The sequence below is a fragment of the Eptatretus burgeri genome, chromosome 13 (assembly GCF_056783735.1).
Source record: "Eptatretus burgeri isolate ZD-2024b chromosome 13, Ebu_testis_v1, whole genome shotgun sequence".
NCBI classification, from domain to species: Eukaryota; Metazoa; Chordata; class Myxini; order Myxiniformes; family Myxinidae; genus Eptatretus; species Eptatretus burgeri.
Window position 1 is genome coordinate 16,982,745 of NC_140973.1, and position 20,289 is coordinate 17,003,033.

At 49.6% G+C, this 20,289-nt stretch overlaps 1 protein-coding gene across 4 annotated transcripts in view; it reads right to left on the bottom strand.

Annotated features, from left to right (window-relative positions):
* LOC147013944 (apoptosis-stimulating of p53 protein 2-like) overlaps positions 1–20,289 on the bottom strand; it is an 85,453-nt gene that overhangs the window by 22,301 nt on the left and 42,863 nt on the right. For all 4 annotated transcript variants that reach the window (XM_085851348.1, XM_085851347.1, XM_085851350.1 and 1 more), the window contains 6 exons: positions 6,827–7,448; positions 4,159–4,712; positions 3,763–3,978; positions 3,516–3,653; positions 647–780; positions 183–349 (listed from right to left, as the gene is read on the bottom strand). In XM_085851348.1, coding sequence (XP_085707474.1) covers positions 183–349; positions 647–780; positions 3,516–3,653; positions 3,763–3,978; positions 4,159–4,712; positions 6,827–7,448 — 1,831 coding nt within the window. The remainder of the gene's footprint in view (positions 1–182; positions 350–646; positions 781–3,515; positions 3,654–3,762; positions 3,979–4,158; positions 4,713–6,826; positions 7,449–20,289) is intronic.

Consider the following 20,289-nt stretch of genomic DNA (forward strand, 5'->3'; position numbering starts at 1 on the left):
AGTCTCACAAAACAAATAAATAAATAAGACCAGTCTCCCACCTCCAAAAAAAAGAAAACCAACATCCAATAAATCAATAAGACTAGTAACCCACAGGACAATGAGAACCGATGTATCGGGCCATCAAATTAGTGCACGGGTGTCTCATGGCTTCAGAACAAAAGCGTGCTCTCGGTACGCACCGTACATGAACTGAGCACACTGCTGGAAACCCGCTGCCATGGGATCACATTTATCCGCCGGTGTCTGATGATCGCTGTACGTCGTAGCGAGGACTGCAGCACCCGCCTCCACCAAGGCCTTGCACAAGACGGCATTGTTTATGGAGGCTGCACAGTGCAGGGGTGTCCTGAATAAATACAGGAACAAACCAACCAGGTCACACACATTCTCCGAGAAACCCTGTTCTTGTTACCCTCCTCAAGTCGAAGCTTAATGGTCACCTCCATTCTTCCATATCCCTCTTTTATTACTTGTGGAACTGTCTTCCCAAGTCTATCATCTCAAGTCGTTTTTTTTTTTTGTATATACAGAGTCAAGGCTCATGGAAAAGCTGTAATACAGAACAGATCAGGAAGCAGCAGAACAAAATGAACAGCAGAAAAAGAAGGGGGAACACCATCAGGGCCGATGAATGAATGCTTACCAGCCGTCTCGATCTGCAGCATTCACATCCAAGCCACGCTGCAGGAGGAAGACGACGGCGGATTGCATCCCAGAGCACACGGCATTGTGCAAGGCAGTGATTCCGTCATCGTTCGGTTGGTTGGGGTTGTCGACCTGAATGAAGCATCACAACAACTGGTCGGTTACTATAGCACAAGAACATGCAGAACTTACTTTGTGGTCAGACCAAGAAGACAACACAGGGATCCAAAGAACGTTAGAGTTGGTCCATTTGGTGCTTCCATCTGAGCACACATAACCTCATGGCTTTCAATCAAACATATTGTGTTCATTTTTAGCTCACCTGGAATGTAGTTCCGGGAAGCTTATGGTATGGCGCGCCGTCCGTCCGTCCGCAAATCAATTTACGATTTCGATGAAACTTTACCACAACTTTCATCACTGTGTATGTGCCAAAGTTTGTTCATGGCATTAAAATAAAAAAACAAAACAAATAAAAAACAGGGGTCTAAGTGTCGAATAGAATAATAGACTAAGGGTGTAAGGGTCTAACTTAGGGGTCTTATAAAAATCTTAGGGGGGTAAGAGGGGGGTTGCCCCCAAAAATATGTATTTTCTTTTTTGTCCAAAATTGCAAACACAATTTCGATGAAGCTTGACCACAACCTTCAACTCCCATCCATCCATCCATCCATCCATTGGGACCATACTCTGTTCAGAGCATCGGTGCTGCCTATTAGCAGTCTCCTTGGCTATTGGACACAATCCTGGACGGGTCACCACTCCGACACAGGACACCAGCAAGCCGGCACTCATTTTGCCGACTTCGGAAGGATGACGGGCAGAGTCAACCCCACCTGGTATTAATTCAACAGCAGAGTGGGATTTGAACTCAGGATCCCAGGAACCCAAGCTCACCACCATAACCATTAAGCCAACACCAGGCATACTTCAACACCTGTGATGTACCAAAGTTTGTTCATGACATTTCAAAAAAAAAAAAAAAATTCCAGAGCTATTTACTTTCTTCTCCATTACATATTTTGTGGGTCATCCCTGCCGACCATTGGTTCCCTGGTTATCTTAACCAGCTGCTACCAGTTGAGCACCCAGGAGTATTGCCCCTGTTTGCAATTTGCAATACCATTGTGATTTATGAAGCATAATGACAAAACCTGAAGTCATTGTCCATCATGTAATGTGAACCAATTGCACCATTAAAAAATTTTTTCTCTCCAAATAGCATCACGGGACATGTTGCAAGGACTTTTCCAAGATGGTGTGAGGAGGGATGCAAGTAAGATGGGGGGTGGTGAGAGTTGGCTGGGGATAGAGGGCAGTGGAGGAGTGTTGTACAAAAGGTGGGGCAGCAGCGGCTTGGTACCATAAGGCCTCCACCCATAATGGAGGGAATTAGGAGGAGGAAGGAGAAGAAGGAGGAGAAGATGATGTCCCCAGAACCACACAAAAGATTTCACCATCATCTATGTGTTCCATTGCAAGACTGCTTGTGTTTAGCCCTCTGCCCCCTGCCCCCTTTTTTTTTTCTTCCATCTAAAAGTATTTATTAAGGTTTTATCAGACTCAGTTAGAGCGTCTGCTCTGAGTTGGGAGGATGGTGGTTCGAACCCGATAATGGTTAGAGCGTCTGCTCTGAGTTGGGGAGGATGGTGGTTCGAACCCGAGCCGAGTCACATGGAAGACTTCAAGAATGGCACGTGCTGCTTCCTTGTTGTTTTTTTTGTAAACAGCCAACGCTCTTGGAAGAGCTAGAGCAACAAAACAAAGGAAGAGCAGAAAGAGGTGGGTGGGTGGGGGGGAGGGGGTCAGCCCCTCTTGGAAGAGCCATTCAAATGCTGACTTGACACTAAACATTTAAAAGGATAGAGCATGGACAACCATAAGTTGGCAACCATTGCGCAGCCTTGATGGGCCGAATGGCCTTCTCCTGTATCGAAGTTCCTTACAAGGAAACTCATCTATGATAATAATAAATGTGTATGTGTGTTCGTTCAATCACATGCACTACCCCACGCTATGTACGTACACAGTGTTCACTCTGCACATACCGTCACTCTGATAAACACAACAAAAAATACATCCTATTCTCCTCTGTAATAACTGGTCGATGGATCAAAGTACAAAGTGCGGGCCCCGCGGTGTCGTGCGGTGCCGAGGTGAAAAAAAAGTAGTGGGAATTTGTTTTATTTATTTATTTTAAACACGAGATCACATCGTTTCCCTCTTTTGTCCGATCTGCTTTCATTTAGGATGTTATTTCATTTCCTTAGGAGCTTCGAGCGATGTTATCTTCCATATAAAAGCGAATGAGACGTTTGTTTGTGACGCTACTCCTCTGAGCTGCCAAGATCTCTTGCGACGAAACTTTATCGGATTACACTTTTAATTTTTATTTTTGTTGTTTACCACGACACACCTTAGGATGGGTTTTAAACAGTTATCTACTCACAATTCATAATTTATAAACACACCAACCATCACCTGTCGCGGGGAAGGGGTGGGAGTCTGGAGGAGGGGACCCGGTGTTGCCGAGCAATGCCAGGTACTTTTGCTCGTATTTAATATTTAAAACAACTCCAGCTTATTACAAGGTAAAGTTTGCATACGGCATAGTTTAAAAATAAAAAAAATTATTTGCACAGCACGTATACAGGATAGATGCTCGTAGGTTCGGCAAAGAAACCACTTTAGTCTTGCACACAACAAAAGTTACCCCTTTGGGGCCATCTATTTATTACATACCGCAAACGTGACATTTCTGACCCCTCTCACACGTGGTACGTAATAAGTAGAGGGGCCCTTTATTCATGCACACCCCATGCCTCTCAAGTGGTTGGGATTTGTGCTGTCTTGTGCCCCATACTCACCAAGGGAAAAATTTGCTCAAGTAGATCAAAGTCACCTTCAAGGGAAGCATCCAGCAATAGGGCGTACGCGTCAAACCGAACCTTTTTAGCAACCCGTAACTTTATGGATGACAGATTCTTCAGGTTGGAGCACTTCCCCTGTAATAGAGATCGGTTAGAGAAGGAGATTGCAAATGAGGAATAACTTTCAATGAGGAATGAAAATGCTCGTCATGTGTTCGGCCTTGCTTCGCTAATGGCCATCTACCGGAGGAATTGGTGGGGTAGAAGAAATTATTTCTGGGACACGGTTGTTTTCATGCTCTGGGCTAGCTGGATATGGGGGTGGAGGAGTACGAGGTGGATCTGGAATGAATATTTCTTCACTTGCATAACCATCGGATGGCGACTCTTCAACAGAAACGTCTGGCAATTGGTACGGGCTGGGAAAAATTTCTTCCTCTTCTGGCACCAAATGATCATCCTGCCAAGTTGGGGTGGAAAAAAAACAAAACATTGTTGAGCATTTTGTGTTGGAAGTCGGACAATTTTTTTTTAAATTATAAACAATAATATTGTACAAGTATACTAATCATCACACGCCAATTTTAAGGATGCAAATGAGAAAAAAATAGCCTCAACTATGGGGTACACAATTACAGACCTCTCTTGAAGGTGGAGGTGGCAACAAGCTTTCATGCAGAAGTTCATCCTCAATTACTTCTGGATGCATATCATTAACAGCAACTTCATCCACATGTTGTTGCTGGCTTTCCTGAGAATCTCTGTGAACATCCTCTACCGCCGTGGAAGCAGAAGACGATGAACTAAGCAAAGCAGCTGCATTTACAACAGCTTGCCGGTCTTGGAAGCGCTGCATGAGCAAGCGTTGCAGGTTGGGCCCGTTGGGACCTTCAGGCTCCGTGAGCGAACTGCGCTTCTTTATGGGCCGTGGAGCATTTGTGAGACGCTGCCTCAGAGCCTCCAGGTCAGTATCACTGATCTCGGTACGGGAGAGACCCAAAAAGGGCAGCAACTTGGTCGGACTGATTGGCCGTGGTGGATGCATCTCGTATCCCTCATCCTCACTTGGGCCGGTTCCTGGCATGCCATTCACGTGCATTTTTTCTCCAGGGTTTGTTTGAAGAACTTGGGTCTCATTATTTTCTGTTCCAATAAGGAGCTTCTTTATCGGTACCACAATGGGATGTGAATACACTGAACGGAAGAAAAAAAGCTTCGTGTTATTGCTTTGTGCACCTTCATTATGATCGAGCACCCATAGAAGTAACATCGTACTAAAATACGCAATTTGGCATCTGTCTGTCTGTTGTCTGACCATGATACATTCCGTCGTTACCTATCCAAACTAAACCAAACTTGCCAGGAGGACTCGGGGTCACACAACGGAGGTTGTCACGACTTCACCTGTTCACAAACTATTCAGCCAATTCTGTACAACATATGATTACATTTTTAAACAGTCGTTAATGTGGAGGGAACCCAACATCCTTCATTATATTCTTATCGCATCCACCACAGACTAACGGATCCGAGCTGTTTCGACTTGATAGGCCTCGAGGTAGGCCACAATGATCTTTAGCTAAAAAAAAATGAGTCTTTACACATGAATGCATGCTGATGACTGAAAATCATTTACCACTTATTTTCAACCTAGTTTTAATTCAATGTTTATTCAACGATTATTTTCCGAACATTGTGAAAAAGTCATGACAACCTCAAGTCGCATGTAAGTTGGAAGCAAGTCGCAAGTACACAGACACCAAGTCCAAAGTCAATTTCGTCAAGTCGCAAGTTGCAAGGTTTTGGGATACGAGATGAGTACAACTCGAGTCCGAGTCGCGGACTCGAGGCCCCAACTCTGGTGAATCCGAGGAAAATTGCTTCAACATCGCTGGGGGCTTCACCCAAGTCACCTCTAGCTTGCCTCTCATATGAGATTCGTCAGCAAATAACTATAATCACCCTCATGTTGCTCCAGGTTCAGCACCAAATGAACATTATTTATGGAGCACTTCTTATGATGTACGGACGAGCAGCTATTGATGTCATATCCAAGTTTTGTACTTTACAATAGCCATAATGATTTTCATTCTGCACCAATAGGTGCCCCTTTGAGTCAAGGTGAGTCAGACAGTTTAGTTGAGGTGTCTGCTTCTGTCCAAAAAACTAGCAAAAAAAAAAAGAAAAAGAAATAAGAGATCACAAGGTCCTGGGTGGCTTTTTCCTGGAGGGTCATTCCGTGCCAACTCACCTAAATTTCAAAAACCTCCCCAGGTCACCTCCTCAGATTTTGCTGGAAAAATTCTTAAATGTAGATTTATATGGCTCTACCCACTATGCAAAAGATTAGCTTTCAATTCCTCATTGTTTAAAAAATATCTATCTCTAGAGACCTTTGAAATTTGGCCCTAAAAATGCCAAATGTGAAAACGCATTTTTTTCAACTTCAGGGGCTCATAATTTCATAATGGACTCCTCTAGAAAGTTAATATTGCAAATATTTAGTAATTGGCATCCAAATATTTCAATTATGACATCAGATAGCCTCTGGGATGCATATTTCTCACTCTATAGGAAGCTAAAAATATTTAGGAAGCTATCTATAGGAAGCCAATTAACAAATATTTGCAATATTAGCTTTCTAGAGGAGTCCATTAGAAAATGATAAGCCACTGAAGATGGGAAAAAAATGCGTTTTTCACATTTGGCATTTTCAGGGCCAAATTTCAAAGGTCTCTTGAGATAGATATTTTTTTAACTATGAGGAATTGAAAGCTAATCTTTTGCATGGTGGGTAGAGCCATATAGATCTACATTTAAGAATTTTTACAGCAAAATCTGAGGAGGTGAACTGGGGACCCTTTGGTGAGTTGGCACGGAATGACCCTGGATTCAAGTAGGCTCTGCAGTCGGATACTATTTTTTCGTGGTTGGCCTTTTGCATTTCCTTGGCCAGACGAATGCATTGCACAAAGTGGTATTTTTGAAAAATAAATAAATAATAACTTTAATTTGGAAACAAATTTGAAATGCAGATAATGTCAATGCATTTGAAGTTTACTTGGAAAATGCCTGGGACTTGCACAAGTGCGAGTCGTTTTCTCTGGGCAACATCAGGTGAATTTATTTCCCCACAAATAATTCACCTGGTATTGCAATTGGCAAATCATCTCGGCGATGGCCAACTTAAACCAATTTGTTCTTGAGCTGGCCATACATGGTTAAAAAAGTAAGTTTGTTCAAAACATTCACCTCATAAATAAACAATATATAGAAATAATATGAAAGAGAAAAACCACACGACCCACCAACTGGGATAGGGCCTTTAGACCCCTGTGTTCTGATGTGTACAGCCTCCTGGAAGTTATGAGCATGAGGGAGTGGAAGCGTGTGTGCGGAAAAGAAGGTTCCACTTGAGGGAATCGGCAATGCCTTGACCACAAGCTGTTGCCTTCGTAATTGCATATTTGGTGCATGAGCTGATGCTGAACCCGAGGAAGGCAAATTGGACTTCGGAGATGGAACAAGTGTCGGCATTGCTTGAGCCACGTTGGCTGATGAAACTTTATCTGAATTCGAAATTTCAGCTGCACCAAAAGATTTATCTTGTACTTCTAGGAAAGGCTCAGAAGGGAATGAAGCATTAGGGTCCAACCTTATCACTTTTTCTGGTTCCTGTACATTAATGGAATCTTCTGCTAAATGGTCAAGTGCCTTCTCCTCATTCGATCGAGAAAATGCTGGTGACTTTAAAGATGGAGACTTCAAATTTCCTTTCTGCTGGTATTGTGCAATATTCGACGCTGCCTGGGTGGTAATAGGTTGCAGTTTTGGAGTCGAGCGAGTTCTGGAACTCAGCAGCATGATGTCTAGTTGAGAGCTCACAAGATGTTTTGGCTTTTGGGGAAGTGCAGGTGGTTCGTTTGACATCTGAAAGGTAAGGCAGAATATGTTAGGGTTGTGGATACAACCCCATTTTGGAAATACACTACTTTAACAATTCAACATGTCAACCAGGTTATTTGCTAATCCAATGTACGATAACAACCGAAAGCCAATTATTTTCCATTCTCCACTGAAGTACAATCATAAAGATGTACCCAGTTAACCAACAACCCACTCCTCCCCATGTTGGAGACACGGCTGTGATTTTTACAGTTAGTGCTATCAGTCTAGAATCTAGATGGAGTAATGATGGAAGATAAAATAACGATGGATAAGCATGATCCAAAAGGGGCCATCGACATATTATGTATATATATTTAGAGTGGGGAAAAGGAATATATATATATATATATATATATATATATATATATATATATATATATATATATATATATATATATATATATATTTTTTGTTACAGCTGTGGAAATTCGCAAACCACCATTCAGGGCCCGTAGGTGAGATATCTCTAAGTACATGTGTAGTTAGCCCAAACCCGTTGTATAGAGGGAATTTATGTGATTCATTCGGGCTGCGATCCTTTGAGTTAGGCGTTTTTCTGTTCTATCTTTATTTTGAACCAACCACATCTCAACCGCCATCACACAACCACCTTAACCACCACGCCAGCCATCGTCACCAACTACAACCACGCTCTAACCCTCAGACAACAACAACAACAACAACGCCAACAGCCATGACCTTTACCTTCACAACTCAATCCCGCAAACATTGCATCACCGCCATTCCCAACGGCACCATAACCATCAACCACCACCGAAAACCCTCCACCACCTTCACCTCTCTCCTTCTACAGCCATTCCCACACCACATGTGAACACTGAACGTCGGGCTGTCTCGGGCCCGTTCGGCGATTGGTGCCGAGCGCACCGAGCCGCGAACGCAAATAGTGGCCTTTCCGAGGGAAAATTCAGATCAAGAACGCTACACGCCCACTTCTCCTCCGTCCAATTAGCAAGCGCAGGGCGGCTTGGCCCCGCCTCCAGGCGCGTCTGTGTGAAATCGATATATGCAAATTCTAGGATCAGGGGAGGTTCACGCCCCCATTTCCTCCGACCAATGGGCGAGCGTGGCTCCGCCCCTGAGGTCATCCTGATCCGAATATTTGCATATTAGCTGCTCCTGCCAGCCTATAAAAAGTGGAGTCGGGTGGCGAAGTCATTGGTGTGGCAAAGAGTTGGGTTCTGGAGTCGGCTGAGAAGAGTTGCGGGAAGAGGCAAAGGAGTTCGGGACCGAGGCGAGGACGGCAGTCGGCGACGAGGTCGCGGTGTGGGATCGCTCGTCGTGGGACCCAAGCCAGCCAGCCATTCTCCTCCCCCAGGGCATCAACAATTCCCCCTTTCCCCCACGCTGAGATAGTGCAAAAAGTGGGCCCCATTCCCACCCCACTCCAAACGTCGTGCCAACGAAACCCGCCAAGGAACACGGAGTCGGGGCACAGCCGCGCGGCCACATTTGCGGCTCGTCCGTCAACGCATCAGGAGGACGCGGGTCGGACCCCCCCCCCGGTCTCGCGGACCTGGCCGCTCCTCCAGGTCACACGCACATTTGGCCTACAGGCCTGTCTGCTCCCTTGTCTATGAGGGTGGCTTCTTTCCTTTGCTTTTGTGTAAATGTGTGTTGGCGCCGTCTGTAAAGTAGAACTGTATAAGTGTTGCCGTGTGTGCGCGTAGTCGGTAGTAACTCTGCGTCATTGTTGCTTTTGTTTTGGTTGCTATATGTGCATTTTGACTGTATGGCTGTATATATGTGCTTTCCGTGTGCCAGGAAATAAATGTGCTTTGTGTGAACTGTTTTCCCGTTTCGCTTCGTCTTTTCTTTATTGACCCTCCATCCTGCTTCATGTAAAGGGTCCGTAGTGGGTGCAAAACGCCCCGTAAATAATCTGAACCGTCGAGGTCGACGATAACACTGCTCGGTTATCCCGATAGTACGGAACGGGCCGCCCAAGCAGCTCGTGTCCGGATTCGACCTGCGGCGAGGTACGATCGCCCGGTTTACCATCCGCGTGGGTCCTTAGGTAGGTCGAGTTTGGCAAACAACCCTATCCTACGCGGGTGGCCGATTGGCACGATTGTGGTGAGGTCAAAAGGCCCACCCATGACTGGCTCCGGGCGATAGTTCCCGGAGGGTCACAACTGAATTGTCCGTCCGGTGGGCGAGGCTGTCGCGATTCGAGTGACGTGGCCGTTTGCACGCCGGCGGGCGCGAATTCGCAAGAATATATATATATATATATATATATATATATATATATATATATATATATATATATATACATACATACATACATACATACATACATACATACATACGAGGTCCATCTAAAAGGTAACGGGACTGAGCCTGCTGTGTGCTCCTCTTACACAACTTGAATGAATCTTTCACAACATTCCAGCAATATATTGTTGTGGTTGACGAAATTCACAAACCACCATTCAGGTCCCTTAGGTGAGATATCTCGGTAAGTATATGTGTAGTTAGGCCCAAACCCGTTGTCTAGAGGGAATAAATGTCATTCATGCGGGCTGCGACTCTTCAGGATAGCCGTTTTTCTTTTACTATCTTTATTTTGGACCAGCCGCCATTATTACCACCACCAACCACGTCTCAACAGCCATCACACAACAACCACCAACCACAACGCCGCTTTACAACAACAACCACCAACCACAACGCCGCTTCACAACAACAACCACCAACCACAACGCCGCTTCACAACAAAAACCACCAACCACAACGCCGCTTCACAACAACAACCACCAACCACAACGCCGCTTCACAACAACAACCACCAACCACAACGCCGCTTCACAACAACAGCCACGACCTTTACCGTCACAACTCGCCACCATCGCATCCACACCATCTCGCGCCACTCGTGGGCACCGATACTAGACTCGTGTAGGGCGCGCACCGAGCAGCGTATTCAAAAACATCACAGACTTTCCGAAGAAAAACGGATCAAAAACGACTCACGCCCACTTTTGTTCCGTCCAATCGGTGAGCGAGGGGCGATTTGGCCCCGCCTCCAGGGCGTTGGAGGGCGGTCGCTATATGCAAATACATGGATCAAAAAGCATTCACGCCCACTTTTCCTCGGGCCAATGGGGAGCCAGTTAGAGAGGTGAAGGGTCGGAGGCAGAGGGTCAAGGGTGAAAGAGCGAAGCCACGGGGCTTATATAAACGGCTGCGTTCGTCAGTAAAAGCAGTTGTGCGGAGTTCAAGAGAGTCGTCGGTGGAGCTGGAAAGAAGTGGGAGAAGTCAAGAGTGAAGAGTTGGGACGAGCCAAGAGAGGAGACGGAGAGGGCGAGTAGACGGAGCTGTGGAGAGGTGACGGCGGCGAAGGCGGACGAGGGGGTGCTCGCGTCGGTGCCGGGAGCTGCACAGAGAGAGGCCAGCAACGCGACCGAGGTCGAGGAGGAGACGCTCGCCGCGGGACCCGAGACAGGGTGATATCCTCCTTCCCCCGAGCATCAGCAACCCCCTCCTGTTTCCCCCCGCGCTGAGATAGTGCGACAAAGGGGGCCCCTTTCCCACCCCCTACCAGACACTGTCCGCGAGGCCCGCGGAGTTGAGGCGCCACCGCCGCTCTGCGTCTCATCATCAGATGGTAGGCCCGACCCGGTCTCGGCCCCATGCCCGCCTCATCCTGGAGAGTGGTTCTCTTCTTTTGCTTTGGGTATACGTGTTGTCGGCGCCGTCTGTGAAGTAAAATTGTATAAGTGTTGCCGTGTGCCCGGTAGTCGGTTAGATCTGCATTGTTGCATTTGCTTTTTGTGTAATATTGTGTTTCTTCTTCTATTACATTTGCTTTTGGTGTAATTGTATATGTGTGCTTTCCGTTCATCGCGAAATAAATGTGCTTATTGTTGAACTGTTTTCCCGCTTCGCTTCGTCTTTTCCTCTATTGAATCTCCATCTTGCTTCACGTAAAGGGTTGGTCGTGGGCAAAAACGCCCGATAATTAATCGAACCGTCGAGGCCGACGAATAACACCGCTCGGTTATCCCGATAGTACGGAACGGGTCGCTTAAAGTGGCCCGTGTCCGAAGTTGACCTGCGGCGAGGTGCGATCGCCCGGTCTACCCTCCGTGTGGGTACTTAGGTAGGTCGAATTTGGCGAGCAACCCTATCCCACGCGGGGGCCGATTGGCACGATCGTGGTGAGACCGAAAGGTCCACCCGTGACTAGTTCCCGGCGTTAGTCCGAGAGGGTCACAACTGGATTGTCCGTCCGGTGGGCGACGTGCCGCGATTCGAGTTACGTGGCCGTCCGCACGCTGGCGGGCGCGAATCCGCAACACTGGTGTCAGGTCGTGCGATATAAACCCATCGCCCTCCTCGCGGCACTGGTATCGGAGATCGGGAAAACGGGCTCTCCTGTCTCCAGCTAAATTCACGGGAATCGGTCCAGGGGTGAGAGGAGCGACCCCCGATTCCCTCCAAATTACGAGCGAGCTAAATTAACCCTTTAAGAGAAGCAAGATGGCGTCTCAAGGCGAGCGGGAGCCGGGGGCATTAGAAATGGATGTAGAATGTGTAGAATCCATGGCTCAGGATGAAATCCCCGTGCAGGAAATGTTGGTTGTACAGGAAAACGAACTCGCCCAACTGAACCCAGAGCCCTAAATGGGTGCGGCAGCGGCCGCGGTGTATGACACCTCCCCTCCCCCTCTCCACCAAAACCCTTCCCCAACCCCTGCAGAAACGGCTCACCCAAGCGCACCCGACATGGCCCAGCTATTCACCATGCTGGCAAAAATGAATGCGGAAATGACAGCGAAGATGGTTGCGAATGCACAAAAGATGAATGCGGAAATGACAGCGAAGATAAATGCGAACATAAACGAAAAGATGGATACAAACGCAAATGAATTTATAAACGAAATAAAAAGCATGAGCAAGCAAATGAAGGAAGAAACGAAAAAGCTGCGGGGTGAGACGCAGAACATGGGCCGATGCCTGCAGGCGGGCATGAAGGCCGTTAGCAGGGAGCTTAAAATGGCGACTCCACGTGTAGGAACGAACGAGCTGGGAGGGGGTGCAACGGCTGACAGGCCCGCGGTGGAGGCGGGTGAAAAAATAATTCGGGGGGCGTGTTGGGCGAGGGTCGTGACGATGACCGAAAGGGAAAAATTAAATGGGGAGACCAAAACGTGCGAGACGAGACACGAGGTGACGACAAAGGAAATAAAAATAGAGACAAGGGAGGTAAAGGGTGAAGAGGTGACTGAGTTGGCAGAGACACGGGAGATGGGAACGATAGAGGGAAGACTGCACGATGAAGACGGGGTAAGTGACGCACGCACACACACGGAGGTAGTGGAGGATCATGGGGGTGAGCTGGCGGACTGGGTAGAGACCCAGTGCGAGCAGCTGGATGGCCTCCTCCAGGAACGAGGGGAGGGAGTATGCCCCCTTGAGGCGAGTCACGACCAGGTGAGTTCGGTCGTGCATTGCGAGGTTGAGAGGACGGGTGCTGTGGACGGGTGCACGGAGAGCTTGGGGGGTATAGAGGCCCCGGAGACCCTTGTGGGGACACGAATCCCCAGTGTGGTTGTCCCTGTGTGTGTGGTGCAAGGCGTGAGTGCGTCCCCATGTGTGGAAGCGACCCCGTGTGTGGGTGGTGTGGTGGCGATGGTGCCGGAGTGCGTGCTTCCCAGCACGCCGTGTGTGGATGAGGCACCGTGTGTGGAGGAGGCCGTGTGTGTGGATGAAACGGCCAGTGTGGATGAGGCACCGCGGGTGAGTGCCCCCGCGTGTGTGAGTGAGGGACGGTGTATGGATGAGGCACCGCGGATGAGTGCCCCCGCGTGTGTGAGTAGTATGGTTTGTGTGAGTAGTGAGGCACGAGTGAGTGGAAGGCCGCGAGTGAATGGAGCACCACGTGTGAGTGGTATGGTTTATGCAAGGGAGACCGTGTGTGTGAGAGAGCGGTATGTGAGGGAGATGTCGGTTGGCATGCGGGAGCACGCAGCCGCGTCTCCCGGTGTGAATGTAATGGTGTGGAGTGTGAGCGTCGTAACACGCAGGTGTGCGTGGGTCGAATGGCGACGACGGCGACATGAGAGGAAAGGAAGCCGAGTTGCGGCTGTAGTTGTTTCGGGGACCGTGCCGGGTTCACCCAGCAGTGAGCACGAGGTCCGTGCTGTGCAACGCACGAGGCCCCCACGTGCTCGCTTGCGAGAGTGAAGTCCCGGTCCGGAAACGCATGCGGTGGATTTGCCGATCCCGCGGACGGACAAAGTTTAGGCAGGATTTCGGATTTGGACCGGACGGGTTCTCCACGCGATCGTGCGTGTTAAGCTCCAACGGGCAAAGCACATGTGTTCGCGTGGGGAACCCCTCGAGACGTGGGGCTTGTTTTTTTTATGCGCACGGTGACGCCATGGCTGCACGTGGGGTTGGAATCCGGCAGGAGAGGTATCCCTGCCGGATGGTACCGTCCAAGGAGGGACGAGGAACACGTGCAGCTGCATGACGTCACGGGCAGGTGCAAAGTGCGCGAGCTCTGAGTTGCCGCGCTGGTGATGTGCATGGAAAAAAAAAAAAAAAAAAAGAAGCAAGCCTCACTTTCGGGTGCACAGGATTCCTGGGCAAGGGGTGGAAGACCCCCTTACTCAGGGCACAGGATGGAAACTAGTTAGGGGGAAGGGTTAGCTTAGCTAGACCGACTTCATGGGGCAGGGGTAAGTCCTCATGGAGTCCATGGAATGGATTAGGTAGAGGGATTGTAGCCAGATTTAGGATGGGAAAATGGGAATAGATTTAAAAGACAGTGACAGACAGTGAATGTGTAGTGGGGACGTAGCTTAGCTACGTAGTGTTAAAAGGAACGTGCTGTAGTTTAAGGGACGACGTGGGAGCACGAGTTAGTTAGGGGAGGTAGTTAGAAGGATGGCAGAGTTCAGCGGTGTGTGTGTTGAAGAGTTGTGAGGTGAGTACTTGTTGAGTGAGTGAGGCCAGCGGGTCTGTGTGAGTGGAGCGAATGGGGAATGCATGGTGCGATGAGTGATTGGGGGGAGGAGTGACTCCCGCCCAAGGGACCCCGGGGTCAGTGTAGAGTGAGTTAGGGGGTTAGTTAAATTGAAAAATGGAGGTCGTTTTGTTGTTGGTGGGTGTGTAGGCTCGAAACCCGTTTGGAGGGGTGCAGGAGCCCTGTTGACGGGCTGGGAGCATGGCTGCGAAAAGTGAGTATCGCTGAGTGGGTACCCCGGGCACCAGGCTAGTCGGCCGTGGTTGGCCAAGGGCCCATGGGGGGCCGGGATAGCGTAGTGGGCACGGGTGTGCCTGCTTGGTGCGGGGGCCCGGGGTGCCATTAGCCGCGTGGGCAGTGTTGTGGGCACGGGTGACCCTCGGAAAGGGGCCCGGGAAGCCAGCCTGCCACGTGTGCGTTTCAGCGGAGGTGCCATGGGGGGCACTCCCCGGTGTTAGGGAGCTGGTAGGCTCGGAGGCAGTGTAGTGCCCGGGGGTGCCATCGTCGGAGAATCGGCAGAGGGTCGTGCCTGCCAAAGGGAGCCACGTGTCCCAGCCATGAGACCGTGTGAGGGCACGGAGAGAAAATTGGGGGCGAGGCCCGAAATTGTGAGGACACCAACACAGGCGACGGGAATCTGGGTTGATAGAACCAATAGTTTAAGCGAGAGGCGCTTGTTGAAAGCCCCGGGGTAGTTTAACAGTTAAATGGTTTGGGTAGATTAGGAAGTGTACCCCTCCGCACCATCCATCCCCTCGCTCTCGTTGTGGGCCGCTGGACCCACTTTGTGTTATAGATCGCCGAACTCTGTGGAGGCCATTCTGAGGCTTGAGTTGGGCCTCGACACAGGACGTTAGCTCTCCCTTACTCCCCTCCGGGAAGGGAACGTAGGGGTTGGGAGTAGGCTAGATGACAGAATAGGTTAGCCGAACAAGGACAGTACAGGGGGTTAGGGGACGATTTATAGTGGGGAAGTAAAAGAAAAAAAAATAATAATAAAAAAATAAGTTGGGGCTAAATTGGGGTTTGACAAATTAAGGGAGTGGGTATGTACAGTGACAGGCAAAGGCGATAGGTGGGAGGGAGACAGGTAGGTAGGTCCGAGCCCGCCTTCCAAGTGGCCAGCACCACCGCACCCCCTCCACCAACCTCCACTGAACGGCAAAGGCTGGCCAACTTCATCGGCTGGCCGTGTTTTGCTTCAAGGCGGAGGCCGGCCAACTTCATCGGCAGCTGTTGTTTTGCTGCAAGGCCTGTGCCATCGGCTGGCCGTGTTTTGCTTCAAGGCCTGTGCCGGCCACTTCATCTGCTGGCTGTTTTTCTTCAAGGCCTGTGCCGGCCAGTTCATCTGCCGGCTGTGTTTGCCTGCAGCGGCCTTCTTCTGCGGGCTGCGTTTGCCTGCTGCCTTTGCCATGCCATGCTCACTGCCCCTGTTCACCAGTCCCGTTCAATTTTTGCGTTGCCCCCCCCCCCCCTGTTCATTTCCATGTGCGCCAGGATCCGCAAGGCAACAGTTTGCAAGCTGCGAGAACTGCCCTGTTGGCAGCTACAACACGGGCCTGCAGTGGCGGCCCGTGCACCGTGTTTGTGTCCATCCATCCATCCGTTGTGTTCATTGTGTGTGCCACTTGAGCTGGCACGGAGACTACGGTTGTGCAGCCCATGCACCGTTGTGGTTCACTGCGTTCAGTTCAAACCATTCATCCATCCATTCGTTGTGTTCATTGCGTGTGCCACTTGAGCTGGCACGGAGACTGCGTTTGTGCAGCCCATGCACCGTTGTGGTTCACTGCGTTCAGTTCAAACCATTCATCCATCCATTCGTTGTGTTCATTGCGTGTGCCACTTGAGCTGGCACGGAGACTGCATTTGTGCAGCCCATGCACCGTTGTGGTTCACTGCGTTCAGTTCAAAAGGGAAGGCCTTGGACTGCGTGTGAGCAGCCGGCCACGTTCCCTGTCACCTGCATTGTTTGAGCCAGAGACTGCATGTGAGCAGCCTGGCTCCCTGCTAACTGCTTTCTTTTTGCAGAGTTCAGTGATCCTGGGCCATGGTTTAGTGTAAAATTTGTAAGTTAAGGTTAAGATGTACTGTAAATATGAGTGCGCCCCCGGCATGTATGTCTTAGCACCGGCAATTTTATTTAAGTCGTCCGTGTGAGTGAGTTTATTTAGGTAGTTACTCAGCCCTCAGGTTATTTATTTTGGGGACACGAATACCATGAATGTCGCACTCAGGGATCCGTAGGTAAAATGTACTAGGGGAAAACTACACATGATGGCACACGAAAATTTGACGACTCGGGACGAGTCTGTAAAAAGGGGAGGGGGTAGTGTTGTGGTTACCAAATTCGCAAACCACCATTCAGGTCCCTTAGGTGAGATATCTCTGTAAGTATATGTGTAGTTAGGCCCAAACCCGTTGTCTGGAGGGAATAAATGTCATTCATGCGGGCTGCGACTCTTCAGGATAGCCGTTTTTCTTTTACTATCTTTATTTTGGACCAGCCGCCATTATTACCACCACCAACCACGTCTCAACAGCCATCACACAACAACCACCAACCACAACGCCGCTTTACAACAACCACCAACCACAACGCCGCTTCACAACAACAACCACCAACCACAACGCCGCTTCACAACAACAACCACCAACCACAACGCCGCTTCACAACAACAACCACCAACCACAACGTCGCTTCACAACAACAGCCACGACCTTTACCGTCACAACTCGCCACCATCGCATCCACACCATCTCGCGCCACTCGTGGGCACCGATACTGGACTCGTGTAGGGCGCGCACCGAGCAGCGTATTCAAAAACATCACAGACTTTCCGAAGAAAAACGGATCAAAAACGACTCACGCCCACTTTTGTTCCGTCCAATCGGTGAGCGAGGGGCGATTTGGCCCCGCCTCCAGGGCGTTGGAGGGCGGTTGCTATATGCAAATACATGGATCAAAAAGCATTCACGCCCACTTTTCCTCGGGCCAATGGGGAGCCAGTTAGAGAGGTGAAGGGTCGGAGGCAGAGGGTCAAGGGTGAAAGAGCGAAGCCACGGGGCTTATATAAACGGCTGCGTTCGTCAGTAAAAGCAGTTGTGCGGAGTTCAAGAGAGTCGCCGGTGGAGCTGGAAAGAAGTGGGAGAAGTCAAGAGTGAAGAGTTGGGACGAGCCAAGAGAGGAGACGGAGAGGGCGAGTAGACGGAGCTGTGGAGAGGTGACGGCGGCGAAGGCGGACGAGGGGGTGTTCGCGTCGGTGCCGGGAGTTGCACAGAGAGAGGCCAGCAACGCGACCGAGGTCGAGGAGGAGACGCTCGCCGCGGGACCCGAGACAGGGTGATATCCTCCTTCCCCCGAGCATCAGCAACCCCCTCCTGTTTCCCCCCGCGCTGAGATAGTGCGACAAAGGGGGGCCCCTTTCCCACCCCCTACCAGACACTGTCCGCGAGGCCCGCGGAGTTGAGGCGCCACCGCCGCTCTGCGTCTCATCATCAGACGGTAGGCTCGACACGGTCTCGGCCCCAGGCCCGCCTCATCCTGGAGGGTGGTTCTTTTCTTTTGCTTTGGGTATACGTGTTGTCGGCGCCGTCTGTGAAGTAAAATTGTATAAGTGTTGCCGTGTGCCCGGTAGTCGGTTAGATCTGCATTGTTGCATTTGCTTTTTGTGTAATATTGTGTTTCTTCTTCTATTACATTTGCTTTTGGTGTAATTGTATATGTGTGCTTTCCGTTCATCGCGAAATAAATGTGCTTATTGTTGAACTGTTTTCCCGCTTCGCTTCGTCTTTTCCTCTATTGAATCTCCATCTTGCTTCACGTAAAGGGTTGGTCGTGGGCAAAAACGCCCGATAATTAATCGAACCGTCGAGGCCGACGAATAACACCGCTCGGTTATCCCGATAGTACGGAACGGGTCGCTTAAAGTGGCCCGTGTCCGAAGTCGACCTGCGGCGAGGTGCGATCGCCCGGTCTACCCTCCGTGTGGGTACTTAGGTAGGTCGAATTTGGCGAGCAACCCTATCCCACGCGGCGGCCGATTGGCACGATCGTGGTGAGACCGAAAGGTCCACCCGTGACTAGTTCCCGGCGTTAGTCCGAGAGGGTCACGACTGGATTGTCCGTCCGGTGGGCGACGTGCCGCGATTCGAGTTACGTGGCCGTCCGCACGCCGGCGGGCGCGAATCCGCAACAATATATATGATTGGTGATTGTTGAACACTCATTGTGTGATTTTTTACAGGTCGTGCTTTACACATTGTCTCGTCTGAATCGTCGCGCTATCATTCGTGAGCAGAGAGCCAATCTGAAGTTTCTTGCCAAGCTTGGCAAAACACCTTCCGAATCCTTCGCAATGCTGCAGCAAGTCTACAGGGAAGAAACGATGTCACGTACACGTGCATTTGAATGGCACAAGAGGTTCAAAGAGGGACGTGAGGAGGTTGAAGACGATCCACGGTCTGGAACACCTAAAACGAGCAGAACGGCGGACAACATCGAGCGTGTGAAGCAGATGGTGCGCGCAGATCGTCGACTCACGGTGCAGATGATTGCTGAGGAATTTTCCATCAACAAGAACACTGTCTGGAGCATCATCACTGAAAATCTCGAAATGCGCAAGGTGTGCGCAAAGATGGTCCCCAAGTTGTTGTCCGAGGATCAGAAACAGCAAAGAGTCACTATCTGTCAAGATATTATTGAGTGCCACAAGAACGATCCAGACCTGCTTGGGAGAGTCATTACTGGCGATGAATCGTGGATATTCGAATACGATCCCGAGACCAAACGGCAGAGTCGTCAGTGGAAAAGTCCGACATCACCAAGACCAAAGAAAGCAAGGATGTCCAAGTCGAAGGTCAAGGAGATGCTCATCGCGTTTTTTGACATCAAGGGCATCGTCCATTTTGAGTTTCTACCACAGGGTCAAACAGTGAATCATTACGTGTACAAGGAGATCCTCCGGTGCCTCATGAGATCAGTCAGGGACAAGAGGGAGAACAACGTGGGAGAACAACGCCTGGGTGCTCCACCATGACAACGACCCTGCTCACAGTGCCCTGAGCATCCAACAGTTTCTGGCGGAGAGGAACGTGCCAACTCTGGAGCAACACCTGTATTCGCCAGACTTGGCCCCTTGTGATTTTTTCCTCTTCCCCAAACTGAAGGAGGTGATCAAGGGGACCCGATTTCCTGATGTGGAGGCTATCAAAAGGGCCGTGATGACGGAGCTCCGGAGGATTCCAGAAGAAGCCTTCCAGGGGTGCATCGAAGTGTGGAAGAAGAGGATGGACAAGTGTGTGAGACTGGAGGGAAACTATTTTCAAGGGAATAAGCTGTGATTTCAATATATTTTTGGGAATAAAATTTCGGTGAAGTCAGTCCCGTTACTTTTTAGACGGACCTCATTTATATATATTGTCAGTTGTCTGAGTTGTCTGAGTTGTCTGAGTGAGTGTGTTTGTTAGCTAGTTACTCAGCCCTCAGGTTCTTTATTTTGGGGACACGAATACCATGAATGTCGCACTCAGGGATCCGTAGGTAAAACGTACTAGGGGAGAACTACACATGATGGCACACGAGAATTTGACGACTCGGGACGAGTCTGTAAAAAGGGGAGGGGGTAGTGTTATGGTTGTGGAAATTCACATTACACCATTAAGAGTCCTCAGGTGAGACATATCGGTAAGTTCATGTGTAGTTAGCCCAAACCCGTTGTATAGAGGGAATATGTGTGATTCATCCAGGCTGCGACGCTTTGAGTTAGCCATTTTTCTTTTTCTATTGTTATTTTGGACCATTAAGCCGCCAACAACACAAACAGC